This window comes from Choloepus didactylus, chromosome 1 (genome assembly GCF_015220235.1).
Source record: "Choloepus didactylus isolate mChoDid1 chromosome 1, mChoDid1.pri, whole genome shotgun sequence".
In the NCBI taxonomy this organism is placed as follows: Eukaryota; Metazoa; Chordata; class Mammalia; order Pilosa; family Megalonychidae; genus Choloepus; species Choloepus didactylus.
The window spans coordinates 103,514,120-103,537,782 of NC_051307.1; the positions used below are offsets into that span (position 1 = coordinate 103,514,120).

Consider the following 23,663-nt stretch of genomic DNA (forward strand, 5'->3'; position numbering starts at 1 on the left):
AAGCTCCTTCAGAAAAAGGAGGAAAATGCCTCAGTAAAATTTCGTTTGAAGAGTACAGGCATTTTTCAGAGTTGTCATGTGAACTGAGCTCCCTTGGACCTTTTACTGACTCCACAAATATGGTCATTTTCCTCTAGATCCATGAATCAAAGCGGCATTACAAGAGTGATTCAGAGGTGGATTTGGGAAAGTACACAGCACATGCTTGAACAATGAGAAATCACAGACCTACTAGCCTACTTTAAGTCGTCAGGTGACTCAACAGGTTTTGAAATTTGCTTTGGATCAAAAATGGAAACATCAAAGTTGGGCATTAACAGGCTACATTTCTAGGACTTTTCAAGTACCTTCTAATTACAACCCAATACCGTCCATTGCAGACATCACCTTCTCTTGGCACAATTGTTTAATATTTTAAGTGTGTGATTATTGTTCTTGCAGCATATAATTATGTTAACCAATAAATACTAACACATCTAATTCAGTTCCAACAGAGTGAAGGTAACTGAAGATAATTCAGAAGGATGAGCTAGATCTCCCCATTAATTTTTTTTTTGTTGTTGTTTTTTTGTTTTTAAACAATTTTTAAAAAGCTAGAATGGATCTTCCCTTAATTCCTGAATGGAACAGGCACACTGAAAGAAGATTCAACCTTAATTCTGAACTTTTCCTACTTAAGAGTCATCATAATTAACAGCTTTTTAATCTTCTGAAAGTTTTTCTTTCTACAGGAAAGCCATACTCAAGGGACACTGTCACTCATATGACTGACTTCATATTTTTGTAGCTGGTGTAAAAACATTACAAAAAAAAAAAATTTAATTTAAAAAAACTAAAAAAAAAAACGACATCTTCAATCTGGTTCTGGAACTTAAATGTGAGCCTAAATTCAGTATCCAGCTGTGTTCACACAGTAGTCATATAGCCTAAGACAAGTCGCTTATCTGCTAAGTCTTAGTTTTCTCACCCACAAAATAAGCACATCACTGATGTTTCAGAGTTGTGTAGACACTCAAGTGAGAATATATGAGAAAGTGCTTCACAACCAGTGAAGAGCTACCCAAATATGAATGATTATGACTTTGTGTGCACAGTAAGATTGCGCAAACAAAAATGTAGCTGCTGAATAAACCCACTAAAATTTAGTGGTTTATGGAAGACATGTGTAGGCACAGCCTTAAAGAACGAAGGTTATATTAAGCAAAAACCTCAAAGCAGAATATCCACAGTATTTATTAGGACATAAGAGTTCATTGGGGGAAAAAAATAAGCAAAAACACTGGTAAAGAAAAGAGCATAGAAGCATTTGGGCATAAGACAGCTGAGTCCAGTGGCAAAACCAGAGGCCTTGCTGTTCTGAGAAACTGGGCTTGAGAATATTTGCTTGGGTGGAATTGGAAAATTGCTGAACATCAAACAATGGTCAGAAACTATGAAGTAAGCAAATCTTCCTGGAGAATATTACTTGTCCAACCTCCTACATCTTTCTGAAGTTGGTCCTGTTTCCCATGTTTCCTTTTCAGAATGAATTCTAGCTTTACCCTCTTTGAGAATCTCTAAATATTCTACGCTATTTACAAAAGATAGGCCAAAACCTTAATCTGGCCTTCAAACTTGTCTACAGACTTTCTCTAGGAAACCATTCCAATCTTATAACCCAGTTTTCAATGGCTTCCTCTTCTTCAGCCATTCTGCTTGAGTTTCTCTGAGGAAAGCCTGTACTTTTCTGCCCTAAGGCTCAGGCTGTTTTCCCATCTTACTTCCAACAATACAGATTCTGCCATCTCCAAAAGAACGTGTCACCCTCTTCCTTGTGCTTTTACCATATCTGCCATAATTTAAACCTTAAACTATTATGGATTCCTGAAAGATGGTAACTGGATCCTATTTTTCTCCCTTTCAACCATCCACTGTCCTTCACCTACCAGTTCCTCCAAAAGACCAGAATGTCTGTTATATACCAGCATCTCAGTATATATTTACAGAATTGAACTACATTTTTACTACTGACAGGCCTAGAAGAGCCAAGAGCAAAGACAGCTAAGGAAGAGCTAAGCTCTAGTCTGTTTTGCCATGTGCCACGACATAACTGACAGTCCTGTTAAATGTCTAGAAAAAGTAATGTGAATACCTTTAAAGAAGGAAGCTCTGCAGCCTTATGTGCACATAAGCATTGAAATGACTGACAGCTGAGAGGTGGGGCTTGTTTTTAATTTGAGAAAGGAATAACTGTTAACATAGGAGCTGTTGTTCAAGAATTGGAGCTGAACTCAAAATGCCACACAGTAAGCAAACATCACCCAAGAGCCAAACAACAATATAGAGGCAACGGGGCTCGTCTAAGGTCTGCAATCTAGAGTTCTGCTAAGTGTCTTCTGAGGACTCAGCAGCCCTGAGACAGATCTTGTCATTAACCCAATAAATACTCAGAGAGGCAGCACAGAAAGGTCAGCTTTTAAAATGCAGATAATAAAGTCAGTTGCAGAAAAACAGTGCTGCTCTAAAGAAAGCAAAGGAATGCAAAAAAAAAAAAAAAAAAAACTGACAACAAGGTACCATTTATTTATACTTCCAAAGCACAAATTCACTGCTATCACCAAATTCTGGTGAGACTGAAGTGAAACTAATATATTCAAACTGCTGATAGCAATATAAATTATTTACAGCCTTTGGAAAGAAAAGTCAGGAAAAAAGTCATACTCCCAAATGTAGAAATGCCACTTTTAGTAACCTGAGGAAGGGAAATAGCTCCAAAGAAAACACATATATGAACATGCCCACTGTAGCATTAGTTACAACAACAAAAAAGTGGAAACAAACTCAATATCTAATGGAAGGAATTTCTTTACAAAACATACACCCTCTCACCTTAACCTTCTAAAGGCATGCTAAATCATTTTCTGAAGACTATAAAAGACATAAAGTATCCACACAGGCAAGCTAGAAGAAGTCTAGGGCAGTGGAATAAGAGGAAGTTTGCTTTTTCACAATATTTTTGTACAATGTTATGGGAGTTTTAAATAAAATACTAATAAAATCAATTAAAGAATGTTCTGCCTATTAACTAACACAGGCCAATATTAAATATCAAGACAACTTAAACTGTCAGAGCTGGGAAGAGCCAAAAAAGAGTTGAAGGGCTAGAAAAAGGAACATTCTTTCAGAGAAGAGTAGAAAACTGTGGCTGGAAATGCGGAGAAACATTTAGGGGAAGCACTTACTTGTGGAGGCCGAGGCTTGTAGGGGGAGCTGCCCTCCAGGTCAGCCAAGATGCTGGTCAAGGAGTCGATCTCGGCATCCAGGCTGGAGCGTCTCTCCTCCAGGGTCTTGCCTCCAGGGTTAACCTGCTATAAGAAACACATGCATGTTAAAAAAGGAATTTTCCAGTTTCAATTGATATTAATATGAATTGAGACTTACCACGTTACATGGTCAATTTGCCCATGCTCTTCTTCACCTTTTATTTTTTTTTTTTTAGCTTTTATAAAAAACCCATGAGCTAGACTAAAGTAGGAATATCCCTGTTTGACAGAGAATAAAACTAAAACAGATGTGAGGTGATTTTCTAAGGTCATACACTCTCTTAGAGGCGCTGCTGATGAATATACAAGTGAAAGGAAATAAATGCCTCCATCCCTACACTCGAGGAACAGATCTAATCATGGAACAATCACCAGTTCTTCGTGTTCAGAAACCATCGCAAAGAATGGTGACATTTTAGTTGAAGCAGAAAGGGACAAGGGAGGGAGGCTAGTAGTGCAGGGAAAGGAACCAGCACTCAAAGACACGAGAACATGAGCGGGTGAGCGGGTTTGGTGAGTATAGGGCTCCGTGAGTATTGGGGATGTGTGTGTGTGTGTGTGTGTGTGTGTGTGTGGAGGGTGGCACGTCACAGGCGATGTGCCTGTAAAGTGAGTGGAATGAGACTGCTCAGATTTCTGTGGCCAAGAAGTTTCTGAGAAAGCATGCCACTGTGATCACTAATTTTGAGGTTGGGGATCTACAAATTTCCTTTGCCACTATCCTCATGTTATCAGATGCAGACCTCTACCTGCACTCAGAATCAGTTACAGGAGAGGAGAAGGCAATGAGGCCACCACAAGGGCATTTCCAGGAATTGTGAGCAGGCTTGGGAAAAACAGGCAAACGCAAAGTCTGCCCAGATCTTAAGGCAAAGAGATTTAAGGTAGGTGGCCCTAGGATTTGGAAGCAGGGTCAGGTGAAGATAATCTTTTATGGAGACAGTGTAATATTTACCCTGTAAGAGGGATGGGACTATCTTCTAAGATTCTATTAAGAAACCAAAGTGCATCATCAGCAAGATCCAACAGGAATGAAATATCGTGAAGATACTATAACCTAATCAACTTGATTGAACTTGTCTGAGGAGGTTAAATATCAGGATAGTGCCTGCAAGAGCCTAGAAAAAAGATAAGTCAAGAAAAAAGAATATCTCCAGCAACAGACTAACATTACATCTGATAGCCCTCTAAGTAAATCTATCCTGATACTGTATATGGTGTGTCAAACAATGATAGCACAATGGCACTGGCTACTAAGACCACTAGTGCCTTTTCCCTAGTATCTTGCTCATCAAGCTGCTTTCTCTGAGTCCTGAGACATATTTAAGTCTCTGCCTAAGACTGATCTACTGGGATCTGCTGTATCAGTCCGTCACATGTGAATTTAGCCAGGATGAGTTAAGCCTTCCTGGACCTGACTTATCCCAAGCACTCTGATAACACCAACTATCTATAAAACTATGGCCCAGCCCCTTGGAGCCAAACCTAATGACTGCCACCTGTCCCATAAGGCAGTTGCCATCTTCGTTTACCAGTCCTATAAAAATATGGGTAACTTTTAATCATATTACCTAAAGCAGACCTCATGATTTTCTAGTTCCGGGCAATTTTTTTTTAAATGTCCTCTCTACATCATTCTCTAGTCCCTCATCCATTTTTCTCCCATAATTTCTATCACCATTTAACATTATCTTATACGTTTATTCATCTCTTTTATTGTTAGTCAGCTCCACCCCCCACCCCTCCCCCACCAAGAATGTAAGCTTCATGAAAGCAAGGATTTTGTCTGTTTTCCTTCTTCCTGTACCACCAGGATCTTGCTTTGGGCATGATCCACTGGTAAGTGGTCAATAAATATCTCTGAGTAAATGAATGAATGATGACAGAGTCTGTCATCCATTTAGTGGCCTTCTTTACATCAACATCTTTTGGGTATAAGCAGCCAGAGGGACAACAGGAAACATCAGATGCTCTAGTAAATGACACAGAAAGGGAAACAAAGAGACACAGTGTGTGTGTGTGTGTAGATATGTGGGCATGTGAGGCTGTATATGTGTATGTGTGAATGTGTGTGTATGCACAAAAGTGTATGTATGAGGGAATGTGTATGTATGTGAGTGTGTATATGCATGTATGTGTGAGTGTGTATATGTATGTGTGTATTTCAATCTGCATGGTCCAGATCTGCAGGATGGCCCTGTGAAAATTCAGAGATTTTCCTCAGCTCCCCTGCCTCAATCAAAGACGGGAATCTGTGATAGGCAAATTGGTTGTGTTTACCCAGAGTCTGACTCTCAAGCTTGACAAAACCCTCTAAGGCCAGAAGGTGTCTGCCCTAGGAACAGATGTTTTCAAGATGTTAATCCCTCTCTATCAGAGGTGATCTCATCTTTATCCCACAGAGAATTAATAACTATGAAAGACTGTGGTATGATTAAAGCAAGAAAAAAAATTCCTTTAACATTTAAAATTCATGTGAACACTCTGGGCTATGGGTCTCCTGGTGCAACAACAAGAAATAGGATGCTAGTGTTACTTAAGGCACCTGAGTACTTGATTTCCTTGTGTACAGATATACAGTATCATATTGATAAGCATATTTCCACATATTCATAGACAGCACAATTTATTGAGGAGGGCAGCAGACTTGGAGTCTGGTCAAATTTCTCCCTGGGCCACAGTTTCTACCCTTATAAAATGAGGAAACCACCACCTGCCCTACCTAAGTCAGAGGGTTGTTACAAATTTCAGATAATATAATGGATGGAAAGTGCTTTGTAAACTGCAAAGCACCATAATCCTGAGGATTTTCATAAATAGCTTTAGCAACCAATAACAATAAATTAATATGATTTAAAAAGCTGTTGTTAATCATTCTTTTTCTTAAGGGAAGCATCATTCATCATGTTCCCTTGGGTTATCAGTAAAGAAACAGGATTTGATCAGGTCTTCAACATCTGTACTTCACTGTAGCAGAAAGCACACCAACTCCCCATGCCCTAAGTCCCTGTAATATCCAACCACAAGAGAGTCACAAGTCACAGAAAAACCGAGTTATACCTTGAACAAGTAATAATGGTGTGCAACCAGCCTGTGCATTTGAGACTCCAATTGGTATCCAGCTTCCTCATTCTTCCTTCCCTCTCAGCTGGGACTGCTCCCATTTCAGTTGCTTATATAAGGCTGATGCAATTTAACAAGTTGCTGCCTAATTCCATGGGATCCTGCACCACTGCCCTTGCTGCCCTTCCTGACCCTATGATAATAGCTTCACTTCTAAATTTCAATACCCATTATAGATTAGATTAGGTCTCTGTTTCATTTGAGTCTCTATTGTGTGTCTCAGTTTAAATAAATGAAATCCTATGTCCACAGGCAATCCTCTCGGTACTCCTATCTATTCTCTCCGCATCTTTAGGGCTATCTTGTTATTTTCGAAACCTTGTATTAGAGGCTGCCACCAAGCCTGATATGAGGTATATATACTGTCCCATAACCAACTAGCATTCATAGACTCACTAGCCTATCTGCTCCTTAACTCCCTATCACTGTAGCTTCCCAGTCATCTATCTGATGGGTAAATAACAATAAGGACTATCTCCTTGATTCTTTGCCTAATACTTTTACTAGATAACAAATGACCTCCTGTACAGTGGTCATTGTACTAGTAACAATCCCCACTCTCTTCAACCATAGCTGGAGGGATTTGTGTTGGTCTGAGTTCTACTTAAAAGCAAGCCCAAGAAGAGGGCTAGCATGCAGGTGGTCACTTTGCGAATCCGTCCCAAGGAACAGTACTGAGGGACTAGGGAGAGGGAAGGAGGGAAAACCCAATTCAAAGGTGCGGTATTGAGCTGTCAGCCTTGTGGGCAACTAGGGCTCCAACCTCCTGGAAGCCCTCTGAGGAGTCTTACAGATGTACCTCAGATCTTCCCACCTGAGGGATGGAGGAGTGGAATACACACCCTCAGGCTCCAGTTCTCCCTTGGTTGAGGATTGACCCACAGGGTTTTAAACTCTCTCAAATTTACTTGTCCCAAGATAGAGTGTGGCGGCAGAAAAGCCCAGGAAAGAAAGTGAGAAAAATGTACTGCAGCTGAAGCAAGGTGCTACCACATCATACCTATGCACAGTTGGATGCTTCAGCAACAGCTGGTATATGAAGGTAGAATAAGAGGATGAGAGTAAGGTACGGGAGGTAACTGATAAATTCAATGACTGAATCCTTTTACTAACAGCTACAAAATCCGCATGAATAAACCATTTATGAGATATTTATTTTCCCTCATTCAGTAAATATGCATGCAATAAAAGCTCACCAATTCAGAGTTGAGGCTTATTATAATTTGGAAACTCATAATCCTCTGTGCCATCATTAGAATTACAGTGATGACTACACCATTGTAAGTACACAGGAACAGAGTTTAAAATAAGAAGCCAGAAGCAAAAGGGGGAAAAAAAATTCAGGCCATTTCCTAGAGTCTGAGTTTAAATAGGTCATGTTTTATACCAAAGAAATGCTAATCTCCTGAACACAAGTGGTAGACAAGGAGTACCGTAACAAGTTATGAAAGAGCATTCTTTCATATTTATTTGTTTAGTCATTCTTTATATCCAAACTTTTTTATATTAAAAAAGTAGACTCAAAGAAAAGTTGAGTGAGTGATAAAATGAACACCATCCACACACCCTTTTCTTAGATTCTCCAATTGCCAACATTTTGCCATACTTGCTCTCTATGTAAATTCTATTTGTTGTTGCAGTTGAACCAATTGAAAGGAAGTTGCAGAAACTTCACTGTCAAATACTTCAGATTGCATCTCCTAAGAACTCTTAATTTCTTTAAAACCATTATTACACTCAAGAAATTTAGTACTAACTCAGTATTACTGGGTATGTACACATGCTCAAATTTCACCAGTGGTCCCAGTAATGAATGCCATTTTATCTGTTGTTAGTTTCCATCTAGAATCCAATCAGAGATCACACATTGAGTTGACCTGTCTTTTAGTCCAGTTTAATTTATTACAGACCACAGCCTATATTTTTGTTTTTCATGAAACTGGCTATGTAAAATGAGTCAGGCCCAGTGTCTTATAAAAAGTTCAGTAATCTAACTTTGCCTAATACTTTCCTCATGACTAGATTCAGATTAAACAATTTTGGCTGAAATATTACATATGCAATGCTCTGTTCTTTCTACTGCATCACAACAGGGGGCACATGATATCAGTTTGTCCCATGTCTGGTGATGAAAAGTTTAATAACTTGATTAAGGTAGTGTCCACCAATTTCTCCATTGTAAAATAATATTTTAATTAATAAGTCATCTGTGAAGTGATAATTTGAGGCTCTCCTAAAAAGATGCTCCCCAAGAAATGTTCACATAATGGTTTTACCAAATATAGATGATCCTTGCCTGAATGGATTATTACATTGGTGGTTGAAAAATGGTAAAACTATTCATTTTTAATGAATGGAAATAAATCAAACTTGCCTAACAAAATAGCAATGTATTTGGTAAGTACACATTTCAGTTTTAAAGTAGGGGGGCAGGAAGATTCTTAGTCCAGGATTAACTGCTAAATGCTCTGCTATTAAAAAACAAAATCAGGCATCTAATGATCAAATCAATATGTTAAAAAAAAGGGAAGCCTTATTCAGAGTGTTAATAGAACTGAATTTATGAATTTTTCTCTTAAAAACAACCTGTGTTATAGTATATGGTTAATATTGTCATGAAAATACCAATAGGCAATGCAACAATGGGTAGGAGAGATAGGGATAAAAATAAAAAAGCACCATTGCTAGAGTAATACCCAAGCTATATGGGATAAGCAGTCTCATCCCACTGATTCAGGTAATGTTGAAAATAGATAGGCAGCATTTATTATTGAGAATTACTATAAATATGTCCTATTTTCACTGAGAAATGTTACTTTATTAAGACCTAAATTGTTGACACTTTAGAGAAATAAATGTTTTAGTTCATAATGGGTTATGCCCCTTTCCCCTCCCCCATTTAGTTGAAACGCTTTCCTTTCTAAAAACCTACTTGTCTATCTCATTTTTGTCCCTGCCTCATGAAGACACTACTGATAACTCAGATGATTTCATAACTCTCTCTTCTTTGTCAAATTCTCTATGGTAGCAGTGTTCACGTTGTATGTGTGAATGGTTTATCTCCCATTCTGCTCAATGAAATAATTTGAGCTAAGTACTACGCAGTCTAAAGAAGGCATGATCGCCAATCCCAAAGGTGTTTAAAGATTACTAGATAGCATGACTTTCATATCTGCCTAGTGATATCAGACACACTGTGTCCTTAAAGACTCTTTAGGAAACCATATGGAGAAGACAGAGATTTAAAAAGCAAAAACAAAAACAAAAACAAATCACTTCCCTAAGAAGCTCATGATCTAATGGGTGACAGAAACACAATTCAATTTTTTGAATATGCAAAACCAGGGCAAAACTTAAGTCTCATTATTAACTAAGAAGATTCACCTACTCCACAGGTCAAGGGCAGTGGAGAAAGGTCCCCTTTGGAGCAAAGACTATAACATTCATAATAGAGAAAACATTTCCCCAATGAAAAGTGGAATAACAGCTTGACAATTGGGAACATGGCATTGAATAAACAGGCAACAACAGAAGAGAAAGAGAATTTTTCATGGTTCCAGTACACTTGAAGCTAAAAATAGCAAGAAAAAACACCAGGCTTGATAAATGCTTCATTTTTAATTTTTTCTTTCATATTTCCTATCCTTTCGGCCTAACACACTTACCCAAAGTTGTTGAGGTTTTCCCAACCCACTTCTCCTTTAAAGGAAGCTAGACTGTCCACAGCCCTTGTTGCCCCAAAAGCCATGTTTTGGATCATGCGACTCCACTTCAAACACTGTGGCCCACATACCCAAGGCTGAGCATCTGAGTATATAAAAATCCATATACTGGCCTAACCCGTGACCTGTAATGAAAAGATAACGCTAGGCAAACAAACTTCCTCTTATAAAGCTGAACCAAAAAACATTAAGAAACTGCCATGAAGATAAGTTGTGGCCATGATAACCAAAAGGATGATGTGCATGGCTAATTTTTAACAATCAGCATGTCCATGGAGATAAGAAGCTTATAACTGGAGAGAGGAAAATATTTGGAATGTACATAATAATAGAGAAACAGAGGATCAGAGAAGGAGGAGAGAGAAAGGGAGGGAGAAAAAAAGGAAATTAAAGTCCCCAACCCTTCATTTGCCAGTTCTATTAACATGGATGTACATGCACATACACACGCACTCAAACATGCGCGCACACATAACATTTACCCTTTTAAATGTGCACTGTTTCAGAAGTCCACTGAGAACAGAGGTTCTGAATGTGTGGTCCTCAGACCAGCACCATCAGCATCAGCTGAGGGCTTGCTAGAAGTATGCTACTGGCTCCTCCTCTCCAAGAGGATAGAATCAGAAACTCTGGGATGGGTTCCAGTGATCTATCTGTGTTTTAACAAGCTCTCCAGGTAATCCTCCATGTGCTCACGTTTGGATTATATTTGCCAACTTCAGATTGGATTATGTTTTCATAGTTAATTCCTGACACCACTACTCCTATTAAGTGTTCGAAATAATCAGTACTTGAGCACACACAGGCAGCCTTATGTTCACTGTGCTACTCAGATAAAAAAGCAAAGAACAAAAAACTTTTACTTTCACTATATTTTACTGCTCATTGAATTATTTCTACTGATTTATATTCCTTATAAAATGAAAATATTGATAACATACTATTAAAGCAGCACTACGTAACTGGCAAGAGAATGGTTATATAGTAATACAGAAAAATGCAATGCATACATCAACTTATGAAATAAGAACCATAAAAATGACCACAATAAGACTAATTATTTGAAAGTTGATACATTTGGCATCAGCAGACCCTTGGTGAAAATCAAACCAAATGAAATCATATAAGGAGCCTGTGCTGGCTTGAATGCGTTATGCCCCCCAGAAAAAGCCATGTTTTTTGATGCAATCTTGTGAGGCAGACATTTTAGTGCTGATTAGATTGGAATCCTTTGAGCATTTCCATGGAGATGTGCCCCACCCAACTGTGGGTGATGACACTAATTGGATGGTTTCCGTGAAGGTGTGGCCCCACCCATTCAGCACTATATAGGCTTGGGCAGAGGGAGTGACCTTGCTACAGCCAAGAGGGACACTTTGAAGAATGCACTGGAACTGAGAGAGGAGCCTCAGCTTACAGAGACATTTTGGAGATGGCCTTTGAAAGCAGACTTTTGCTCTGGAGAAGCTAAGAGAGGACAAATGCCCCAAGAGCAACTAAGAGTGACATTTTTGAAGAACTTGCAGCCTAGAGAGGAATGTCCTGGGAGAAAGCCATTTTGAAACCAGAAATTTGGAGCAGAGGCCAGCCATGTGCCTTCTCAGCTAACAGACGTTTTCCAGACACCATTGGCCATCCTCCAGTGAAGGTACCTGATTGCTGATTTGTTACCTTGGACACTTTATGGCCTTGGGACTGTAACTGTGTAACCAAATAAACCCCTTTTATAAAAGCCAGTCCATTTCTGGTGTTTTGCATTCCAGCAGCATTAGCAAACTAGAACAGAGCCCTATTATTTAAAACAGATAAAATATAGTTTGAAAACTGTTAAAAATTCTATAGGCAAAGTATAAATGCAGAAATAGAATCTTTGCCACTCAGTCCATACACTTGGTTCACCAAGAATTATACCAAGCTGTCTTTTCTGTACTCTGTGTGTGTGTATGTGTAAAGGAAGCACATCCATTTGAAATATCTATAAAAATATTCACAAATTCATCTAGTATCATGACAATCTTCCCTGGAATTCTTTGCATAACAGAATCATGAAATAATCAAGTATTAGACTGAAGTTTTAAAAGGTGTGTGTGCGTGTGTGGGGGGGGGCGGGTAGCTTGGCTTTGCATTAAGAAAATCTTAATTTTTAAGGGTAGGGAAGGACAATGATGGCTTGAACTTAAGGATTACATAGAATTACTAAAATGTTTTTGTTCCCCACCACAGCAAGCAGTAGAAAATAGAACATGCCAAGTGGTTTTGTTATTGATTTTGTTTTAAAACCCCGCAAAAAGTAATTTCCTTATTTTGCATTTTGATAACAGGGCGCCAATGAGTTGTGGCACAGTAAATTTCAAAAGTAACTTTTCTCATATTCCCCAATGTTCTGGTTTGCTAAAGCTGCCATTATGCAAAATACCAGAAATGGATTGGCTTTAATAAAGGGGATTTACTAGGTTACAAATTTACAGTTCTAAGGCCATAAAGGTGTCCAAACTAAGGCATCAACAAGAGGATATCTTCAATGTAGAAAGACCTATGGCATCTGGAACACCTCTGTCAGCCGGGAAGGCACATGGCTGGTGTGCTGGTTTGCATGTATGATATCACCCAGAAAAAGCCATATTCTTTAATGTAATCTTGTGGGGGCAGACATATTAGTGCTAATTAGATTGGAACCTTCTGATTAGGTTGTTTCCATGGAGATATGACCCACCCAAGTGTAGGTGATGACTCTGATTAGATAATTTCCATGGAGGTGTGGCCCCGCCCATTCAGTGTGGGCCTTGATTATTCACTGGAGCCCTATAAAAGCTCAGACAGAAGGAATTCACCACAAGCTACAGCTGAGAGACACATTTTGAAGATGGCCATTGGAAGCTGACACTGACATTTTGGAGAATGCCATTTTGAAAGGCAACCTGGGAGTAAGCAGATGCCAGCCAAGTGCCTTCCAAACTAACAAAGGTTTTCAGAAGCCATCGACCATCCTTCAGTAAGGGTACCTTGTGTTGATGCCTTACCTTGGACACTTTATGGCCTTAAGACTGTAACTTTGTAACCAAATAAACTCCCTTTATAAAAGCAAATCCATCTCTGGTATTTTGCATTCTGGAAGCATTAGCAAACCAGAACAGCTGGCATCTGCTGGTCCTTTACTCCTGGGTTCTGGTTTCAAAATGGCCTTCTCCAAAATGTCTCTGGGTTTCTGTCTCTCTTAGCTTCTCTCTCTTAGCTCCTGTGCATTCTTGCTCATTCTGTCTCATTTAGCTTCTCTCTCTCTCAGCTCCTGCGCATCTTTGCTTGTTCTTCCAGGGTATTTCTCCGTAAGCATCTGGGGGTCCTCTCTTAGCTTCTCTGGGGCAAACCCTGGGCTTCAACTCTTAGCTTAGCATCTCCAAAAGTCCTTCTGTCTGCATCTCCAAGCATCAGCATCTGTGTCAGCTCTTAGCTTCTCCCAGGGGTAAACTCTGGATTAGATATCGTAGCTTCTCTCCAAAATGTCTCTCCCAGTTTCTCTAAGTTTCTCCTCTCCAAGAGCTCTCTTAAAGTACTCCAATGAACTAATCAAGACCCATCTGGAATAGGTGGGGTCACATCTCCATGGAAATAATTTAATCAAAGGTCTTCTCCTCAGTTGGGTGAGTCACATGTCCATGGAAACAATCAAAAGGTTCTACCGAACAAGTTCAGATTAAAGATTATGGCTCTTTTGGGGTCCATAACAGTTTCAAACTGGCACACCCAAAAATACAATAAAAATAACCAGAAGCAAATATTTGAATACTTATAAATTTGATGTTAACTTTATTTATGGGCTCATCATATTCAAGTCTTGTCTTTTCCTTGAATCCTTTTACAACCTCTCAAAATGTTACTAAAATTAAAAACTGAAAAAGAGTGTCCAGTTTCCATGTCATGTATTTCATATCTTATAGCCAGAGTTATTAAGGAAAGAGGTATGCCACTGAAGTGGTTAAGTCAAAAAAAAAAAATTCCTTTAAACAATTGTGGTTCAGATTCTACGTGTTAAGCTCCAGCAATCAGGATGTGTGATAAAGGATGTTGGAATAGTGTGAGAGAGAATAGATTACAGATGATTAGCATAGAAAATGGAATCCAGACTCATGACATATGTGAAATGGAAGAGGAATTTAAGCAGCTATTCCAACATTTTCATTTAAAGATTAATGAATTCACTCAGAGAGGTGATTTAAATGGTCCAGGATAATAGTTCAGTAAAGGCGCTGAATAGGACTAAAACCTTAGCACTTTACACTGTGTAACACTTCTCCAAAGTGATACCTCATACGTTACTTCAACGTATCTTACGAATTGGTGAATTAAGCAGGAAAGTTACCCTTACCCCATCTTCCAGATGAGAAAACTTTGCAGAAGAGAGGAGCACAGGCACTGTAGAGGTATTTCCAAGATCAGCAGAAGCAGGGAAGGAGAACCCATCCTCAAGCTGGTTGAGAATGCAATGCTGGTACAGAGATGCACACCCCAAATTCTATAAGAGTTCTGAGAAAGGAGATTTCAGAATGGTTTGGAGACACTAGAATCATAGGCTAGAGACAAGCTGAACCACAGATAACATCTATTAAGATCCCGTACTAAAAAGGAATCAAAGGACCTGAAAGCTTAAATGATTTCCCAATGGTCAAACAGCCAGGTGATGCTGGGATGCAGGGACCTGAATCGATGCTTCCCAGTCCCCAACTCCCTCCCCCGAAAAAACATGCTGTCAAGTAAAAGAAGAGAGCACTGTGCCTTTCCCCTAAAGACACTTAGGAGTGCACTAATGTCAGAATAGGATTCTGAATATTTAGAAATGCTGACCCAGAAAAGTGATGCTAATGATCTAGCAAGTACATCCACAGAATTCTCTGTAGTGAACCAGAAGGCAGATGTGTAGGGATGGGGGGATGAAGCAGCACTAAACTATAAATTTTGTCATGGCTCTACAATAATTTAGTAGGGTTCAGCCTCAACGTGCTATATACCCAGGGGCAAATCATTTCCCTTTCTAAGAGTGTGTTTTCACACTAACAAAATAAGGGGTTTGAACTTGAGCTCTAAGTTTTCTTTCAAGTTTAAAAACTTGGTAATTTTAATACATTCACATACACAAAATATATATGACATTATAAGGGGCTCAAAGTCTTTGTTGTTGTTGTTTTCATTTTTTTACTTATAGCCAGTGACTGGAGCCATTTACTCTGTTTCTATTTAGCATAAACGTAAATTTGATAGTTGAAACTGCAGAAGATATAGAATAGAAACCAACAAGATACAACCTGAAATACCCATTTCAAAAATAGGGTCACTGATAACTTTATAGAGAAGTTGCATTCAGCTATATTGTTTTGAGAGCCACTAGCTGATTAATGGAAATGGAAAGACAGTTGAGAGTGACAGCTTCCTAGCAAGCAGCAGGAGGAGAAAAGGTAATGGATACATCACGCCTTTCTCAAAGGCTACGAAGGGAAAGATATGGGGGGAATTATAAAATTGCAGGAATCATATTTTCTAAGAATAAAAGATGCTTCAGCTACCTAATAAGCATCTTAATCTGTTTATCACTTTCTCTTTCTTGAATTTCCTGTTCTAGGACAGTTCCAGGAAACATCCTACGAGCCAGCAGCACTGTTAACCAGCTACCCGGTCCACTAAACATACTGCATGGAGCCTGGGACATGGTTACTGCTGGGAATATAGGAAAAGAAAATTATAGTTCCCTTGGTGCTGCCATTATCAATGGAGAATTGCTTAAATTTAGAAGAGCACTTTCATGAACATTATCTCATTGCCTTCTCCCAACAATTCCAGAGATTAGCAGGTATTATAATTCCCATTATACAAATGAGGATACCAAGGATCAGAGTGGAAGAGACATTTCTAGGGTCACTCAGTAAATGGAAGATTTGGAATTTGGGACTAAAACATCCCACTCCAAACCTCGTGGACTATGCGTGACACCAGGCTGGAAACGCAAAAGGGGGAAGTCTTGCCTTTAAGCATCAAACTGGAAATTATATAGACCTATTAAGATTATCAAGAATTAGGTCATGCTTATAAATACAGTTAAAAGCCAAGCTCCAATCCTCTCCTTTGCCTTTTAGCTCCCTATTAAGCACAGTTTTCATTCATTTTTCCCATAAACATTTATTAGATATCCAGGGCACATTGGAATGAAAGGCAGGGAAAGGAGAAGGAAGAAGAGGGGAGGGGAGGGGAGGGAAGGGGAGGGGAGGGGAGGGTAGGGGAGGAGGAAGTTGGCAGCGAGGGAGGGAGGAAAATTATAAGTGCTAATGCAATTATAAGCCCTCCAAGTGCTTATAACTGCACTAGAAAGGCTAGTTTACACACAAATAACTAAATTATAGGGCAGAATATAGGTGGGTAAGCGATAAACTATATTGAACACAAATGTCAGAGCAAATAAATAAATAAGACAGAGACAGAGACAGTGAGAGAGAGAGGGAGAGAGAGGGAGAGAAAGCCCAGCTAAATAACAAAATCAGAGAGAGTCACATGGAAACAGTGAGAATTGAGACCTAGAATGAAGAAAAATATTTAAGATGCTAACCCCATGGATATAAAGATATAGGAAGAACTTTGCAATATGTAGCTACTCTTGGCAAACATGTGATCCTTTAGGTAAGAATAGAGTAAGATCAGACTCAAAGGGCCAGCAGTGGTCAGATTATGCAGGTGTGCAAAACCCAGGCATATAAGGAACTTGGCCCTTACCCAGGGTACAGATATCTAAAGGATAAACACAGCCCCCATATGAAGGGGAGGGTGGGCAGGAGCAATTGTATCTTGGGACTTAGTGTTGATGTGGGAACAAACGCATGGTATGATTCACGTACATTTTAGTCAGTGCACAGACAATTTACATTAACAACACTCCCAGCAGGAACTCCTATTTTTATGAAAAAGATTGCCATTGATAAAAGTGAGTAATAGACCATATCAGAAAGCTACATATTTCACCTTAATTAGGAATGAATGTGAACTCAGAAGACAGTAAATGTGGTCCAAGCTGCTCTAGACCTAGGGAATTCAAATTAATAAACTACTGTGAAAAGACTATTATTTCAGTAGGTGGAGGCTGAAGAAAGTCAAAAGGAGGTAGGAATGATGTGTCCCAAGCCTCACTATTCTTGTCTTTACTTAAAAAAAATCGTTCTTCTACTCCAAAATTCTGTTCATGCCTCATTTCAGGGCTTCCTGAGAAACGTTTCCTTTTTCATAGCATATTCGGAGTCAAGCAATAATCAAATGTCTGTTACTTGCCTAGCAACAGTTGAGTACCTAATCTGTATTAAAGAACCAAGATAAATAATAAAGGATAATAAAAACCTGAATTGGTCATTTTCATCTTTCTTTCCCTCCTCTTCTCTACTCTAACCGGAACCTATTTTCTTTACGATATATCCCACTTAACCCAGGTCTACAGGCACCTTCCCTGTTTTCGAGCTCTAAGGGCCTCGAAGCTTTCCATCTGCAGTTCAAACTTGAAGTGAACTCCAGACCCTTGCCCCCACCCTCCTTAAGGATTTAAAGCAGAGTGGAATGGTGGAACAAAAATATAAACCCCACAAAAACATTGTGAAGACATAGTGAGAGAAGGTATTGGGTACCACGGGCCCAGCAGAATGCTATGAGTACAGTAGGTCTTCTGTAAATGGTAGCTAGGGAGTGGCATGTTCTGTGAATGAGAGGAATACAGGATTATACTAAATTAATTCTAGGAGACCCCGTAGCTATTTAAAAAAAGCTTGGGTCTTATCTCAAAGTGAGGCTAGATTTTGGTGGCCAAAGACTGGTCCTTTATTACCAAGGAAATTCTGAGATCTTGAAGGAAGCTAAGTCTCCTCTGACGCCATCTACATCAGAAGTAGCTCAGATGCCTATTAAAAAGGGAAATTCTTAGGTCCCTTCCCAGAATTACCAAATCTAAATCTTTGGGGTCAGAGTCCTAGTAATCTGCCCTTAACAACCTCTCTCAACCTTCCCCCCAATTTTTTTCACGCTAAATTTGAAATCTGCTGGCCTAGAATTTGGTTACCTGGTGCTAATCCAAGTGCTAACAATAACTAGAACAATTTAATTAAAATCCCACAACCCTGAGCACATTTTATGGAGAATTCTTTACTAATGTATTCTAACCTAATTCCCAGGCACGAGGAAAATACTTTTCTCTCCTTCGACAGTTCTGTGTTCTCACCCACAGTGCCAACAGAGCAAACACAATCTACTTCACTTCTCCTTTATAGAAACGGCAAGGATATTTACCACCTCAAAGGGGTGTTGTGAGTTTCCATTTATTGGTGTTTATAAAGTCTTCTGAGTGTTCTGATAAATCAACTATGAGTTGGCATTATTCATAGCACCCTGTTGGAGCTAAATACATATTCAATTATAAAACAATGACAACAATACAGCAATATCCACAAATTAGCATTAATTATAGCAATGCATTATTCTCACCCTACTGCCACCAATTTAATCTAGGCAGAACTGTTTAAGTCTGGAAACTGTATAGTTCCTCTTTTCACTCATTAACGAGGGCAATCTTTGCTCAGTGGCATCAACATTTCCTCTAGTACCGATCACATCACACCTGCCTCTGAGATCTGATTTTCAGAGGGCATTCCTATTCGGCAAATACTAAGCCAGGAAGCAAATAAATCTCCCTTGAAGAGAGTCAGAATCCTGCAAAGCATTCTGAAATCCTCCATTCCCATATCCCTCTTTCCAAATTGCTCTGGAATCCAGCTCCCCTTCTCCATTACCACAGCCACCACCTTGGCTGGGTCCGTGCCCACCTCACTGGACAGCTACAGGCCATGCCCAGCCATTTTACCACAGCCAATTCTGACAAGCCAAGTCCTGCTATATTATAGGGATCAGTCTAAATGCAGATCATTCTATTCATCTGCTTAAGGCTCTTTATTGTTCCCTAATACTACTAATCTAGTCTTGGATTGGAAACCTCCCCAAAATACCCTCAAAACCACTAAAGAGAAAGCAATTCATTTAATTGAATTGGAAGAATGGCTGAAAAATACTTAGGGAAACTTTTACCAGGGAAAGGCAGGAGAAAGAGACACTCAGGCAGATGGTATAGCTTAAGCCAAAGGGCTACAAGGCCAGGCAACCCTCTGTACACTGAGTTCCGGGATCAGCTCTCTTCGGCGGGCAAGCATCTGATGGCTGGCCAAGTGGACCCCTGAACAAGGGTAGACATCCTGTCCTTCATCTGCCTCCCCTGCCCCCTGTCTCGGGCACCACAGAACATCTTGCTGTTCTGGGTTTTGCTGACTCCAAGCTCCTGCTCTGCATGAGCCTTCGACATGCATAGTTGAGGTTGAGGAATCTGTGCCTAGTGGGTTTGAGGTTTCATCAAGAGGAAAAGAGGGAACTTATGTGATTTCACTGAGTAACTATTTTCACTACAAAAATTTCCCATATTTATTTTTTCCCGTTTTTGAAATGGCACTAAGGAAACACATGCCAGACTGCCATGAACAGGGACTGTACTTTCCAAACAGTAGCAAGAACTAAAAATAGAAAAGCTTGATTTGCTCAAGATGTATATAACTTCCTCTCGCATTTCCTTTCCCCACCACACTGAGTCAGTGCACAGAAGTGGTACATGTTGAACTCTGTGCATGCTTACAACAGCATCACAAGGGTGATAAACCCACGTATAATACACATCCTATGGACATTTTCCAGAGAATTCCTATTGTCAAGTCAAAGACTGAAGGAAACAACCAATCCACAAATATCAACCAAGAAGCTACTCTATGATCCTTCAATGCAATAAGGACTACAGGTGATACAGGAATTCGAGATGTGACCCAACCTGAAGGCAGTCTCTAAATGGGGAATGACAAGAGATTAATGGGAAGAATACAGGCCTGGAAGTCCTGACGCCTCCGAATGGGGCTGGGACCAGCTCTCCTCTAACTGTGTCACCGTAGGCAGTGCACTTAAGAGATCTGGGCCCCCATTTCCTCAATACAGGAAAGATGGGTTGGATTAACACCCTCTCAAATTTAATTCTGAGCATCTACAATTTATAATTCTAAATTATTTTCACAGGTCTTGCCCATGTTATATTTTGATTTGGGCTTTATGAAATACAGTTTGGGGACAAGATTAAAGTGCATGGAATAATTACATCACCCCACAAAGAGTCATATATTAAGTGGCAGGAAAACCAAAAAGCATTAACATGTATTGAGACTTTACTAAGAACCAGACATTGCTGGATGCTCCATGTACATGCTCTTATTTAAACCTCATAAGAACTTTCTAAGAAATTATTAGTATTCCCATTTTGCACCTCAAGTTGGGTAATTTAAAGGCATGCAGCTGGTAAGAAATAGGAGCAGAGCTTCCTGGCACTAAAGCCTGGGCTCCTGCCCTACACCACATTACCCAGCTGAGATATCAGGATGCAGAGAAGGGAGAGGCTGGCATAAGCCAGAGGGCTCAGAAGCTGATGAGGAAGAAAATAGGATTTGAGTTAGGCTTTTAATAACGGGAAAAGTTTCTGATCAGTTGAGAGAGACGAGGATGAGTCAGGTAGCAGGTAAGACACAGGAAAATTTAACTTAGCATGCAAAACTGACAATCAGGACATCAGCCTCATGAAAGCAAAGACTGCATGAGCACAGTGGGAAAGAAGGTGGTGTTTTACAGGGGGAGGTAGGTCATGGAGTACTCTGAAAATCAACCCAGAGAGGAAATTTAATGTGGCTGGCAATAAAAAGCCATAGGAAGAAAATAATATTTTTTGAAGACTAATTAGTTAGGAGCATGAAGCTGTAATGGAAAAAAGAATCAAGGCAATGAACTGATTGTGCTAGGAAGATGGATGGGAAAATAAAGACATGAAACAAACCTGAGAATCATTTTTGAGCCAGACTATATCAGACTTTGGTGACAAATACACAGAAGAAACAAGAAAAATCAACAATAGTTACAGAGTATAGAGTTGGGGAAACTACAAAATATGGCATTGTCTCCAATAGAATGGAAACTATGGGCAAAGATGATGAGTTGAGTATGGGACATAATGAATATGAGGAAACAGGTTATTCCTTTGGAATGGAAAGATCCTTTGGATAAATGGCACAATAACAGTCAAAGGAAAACAGAATGCCAAGAATCATAATCAGTTCAGCTCAGGTAATAAACAATGATCAGTATTGACCCAATGTGAGTTATGAATTCTACTGAGAGAAGAGAAGACGGAAGGTCAAAGAGAGAACACTGATTAGGCCTCTAAATTTAGGAAGTGGAGAAAGAAGGGAATCTAATAGGAGAAAGAAAAGGAGTAGTCACAGATACAGCAGAGGAATAAAAGAAGTTCTGTTTAATGAAAAATCAAAGGAGAAGCAAAAGAATTCAAATCTTCAAGAATGTTAATTTGACAGTTGCTGGGGAATCAGGAGGTGCAAACCTGTACAAGAGCCATTTCAGTAGAGTTTAAATGAGTTATTTCATGTACGGGCTGTGGCTTAAATCCCAGTTTCAGAGGGCGTTGGGGAGGGTGGGACTGGATCTCATTTAATGAATCTGTAATTCAACGAAAATAGTTTTTTGTAGTTGCTATGGCCCAGAACTGGTTTCTATCCCCGATGGGTCAGAAGAGAATTATGAAAGGGACACAGTATGACTTTCAATGAGCTAAAAGGAAATGAAAATAATCCTCTAAGCACATCTCAACTTAAAAATGGCTCAATATAAAATTATAAAATGATAAAGTCTTGTGTATATGCACAGTGAAATAATCTCCAAATTATTCCCATATTTTCTACTCAAAGAACATCTTTTCATGGAATTCCTAATGCTGAGCCAGGTACTCTACGAAGTTCAGAGATAGGTTCTAAGAAGTCTAGGCCCTCACTGTAAGGTAGACATATTATATTAACTTGTTGTTTGAGTCAATAAATCTCTGTTCAGTGAATAGTTTGTCATTCTCAATACCCACCATATAATCAAATACACCATTTAAAGGTTATGCACTTACTCATTGCTCTTAATATAGGAGTGATATAATTACTAATAGAAATAATTAAAGCTCAAGGATGTTGAAATAATACTATAAAATTTATTTTTTAAGATAAATCCTTAATTTCCAAAAGATTTTGTCTCTCATTTGTACATGTGAATCTGAATTCCAAATGGTCTTAATAAAAGAGTTCATTCATACAAAACTATTTTTGAAGATAACTCTTGACATACAGAATGTACAAGTATATTGGTGGAGAGAGTAGTACATTCTGATTTAGCAAGTACTATCATATAAATTATTTTCATTTGACCCTCAAAATAACCCAGAAGGTAGGAGGGGTAGGATTATCATACTAGTTTTATGCTAAGGAAATTGAGACTTGGTTTTAAGGGACTGTGCCAAATATCCAAATATTATGCCTCCCAAGAAAAAGCCATGCTCTTTTTATCCAATCTTGTGGGATATTTGGATTAGGTTGTTTCCACAGAGATGTGACACACCCTTCTGTGGGTGATAACTTTGAGTAGACTATTTCCATGGAAGTGTGGCCCCACCTATTCAGCATGGGTCTTAATAAGTTTACTGGAGCACTGTAAGAGCTCAGACAGGAGCTCAGTGCTGCAGCTGAGAGAGACATTTTGGAGATGGCCACTGAAAGCAGACTTTTGCTGACACTTTGGAGATACTAGCCCAGAGTCTGCCCAGAGAAGCTAAGCCCAGAGACATTTTGGAGAATGCCATTTTGAAATGCAACCTCAGACCAAACAGACACAAGCCATATATGTGCCTTCCCATCTAAGAGGTTTTCTGGATGCCATCGGCCATCCTTCAGTGAAGGTACCTACTGTTGATACCTTAGCTTGGACACTTTTATGGCCTTAAGACTGCAACTTTGTAATCAAAAAAAAACCCCTTTATAAAAGCCAATCCATTTCTGGTATTTTGCATTCCAGCAGCATTAGCAAACCGGAACAGGGATGATGTGCCCAAATCCCAAATTGCCCTGATGTGTGTCAGCTACAGTTCAACGGAAGATGGCTATAGAACAGCCCAGTTGCTTTTAAACACTAAAGGAAATGAAAAGAACTATGGGATAAGGAGAAAATTTCTGAGGTCCTTCTATCTACCACTTTTTGGGGGCATCATTAACCAAATTCTTTACTTCCTCAAATAACAGTAAAATTAAATTTCTTATATGGTGGATCCTCTCTTTCCTGTGTCATGTTCATTTCCCCTGTCTCATCCCCTAATTTTTAAAAACTGTCGAGAAATATTTCCCACCAAGTACCACCAATATTACTTGTTTCCTACAGTTGTAAGGATTCTGGCATCTTTACTAAATGTCACTGGTAAAAAAAAAAAAAAATTATGGAAAGAAGTCTGTTTCAAAGGTCTATAAACAATAGTCTACACTTTAAAATCCAAGTGCTTTCTTCCAATCTGCAAAGACACAAACAATAACAATAAGGGGCAGAA

The 23,663-nt window shown here is 39.2% G+C and overlaps 1 protein-coding gene across 10 annotated transcripts in view; it reads right to left on the reverse strand.

Annotated features, from left to right (window-relative positions):
- The window catches only part of LOC119535969 (LIM domain containing preferred translocation partner in lipoma), a 740,701-nt gene that overhangs the window by 382,700 nt on the left and 334,338 nt on the right, over positions 1 to 23,663 (reverse strand). For 9 of the 10 annotated variants that reach the window (XM_037838441.1, XM_037838386.1, XM_037838408.1 and 6 more), the window contains one exon: positions 3,222 to 3,347. In XM_037838441.1, coding sequence (XP_037694369.1) covers positions 3,222 to 3,347 — 126 coding nt within the window. The remainder of the gene's footprint in view (positions 1 to 3,221; positions 3,348 to 23,663) is intronic. The other variant, XM_037838450.1, reaches the window with a different exon arrangement.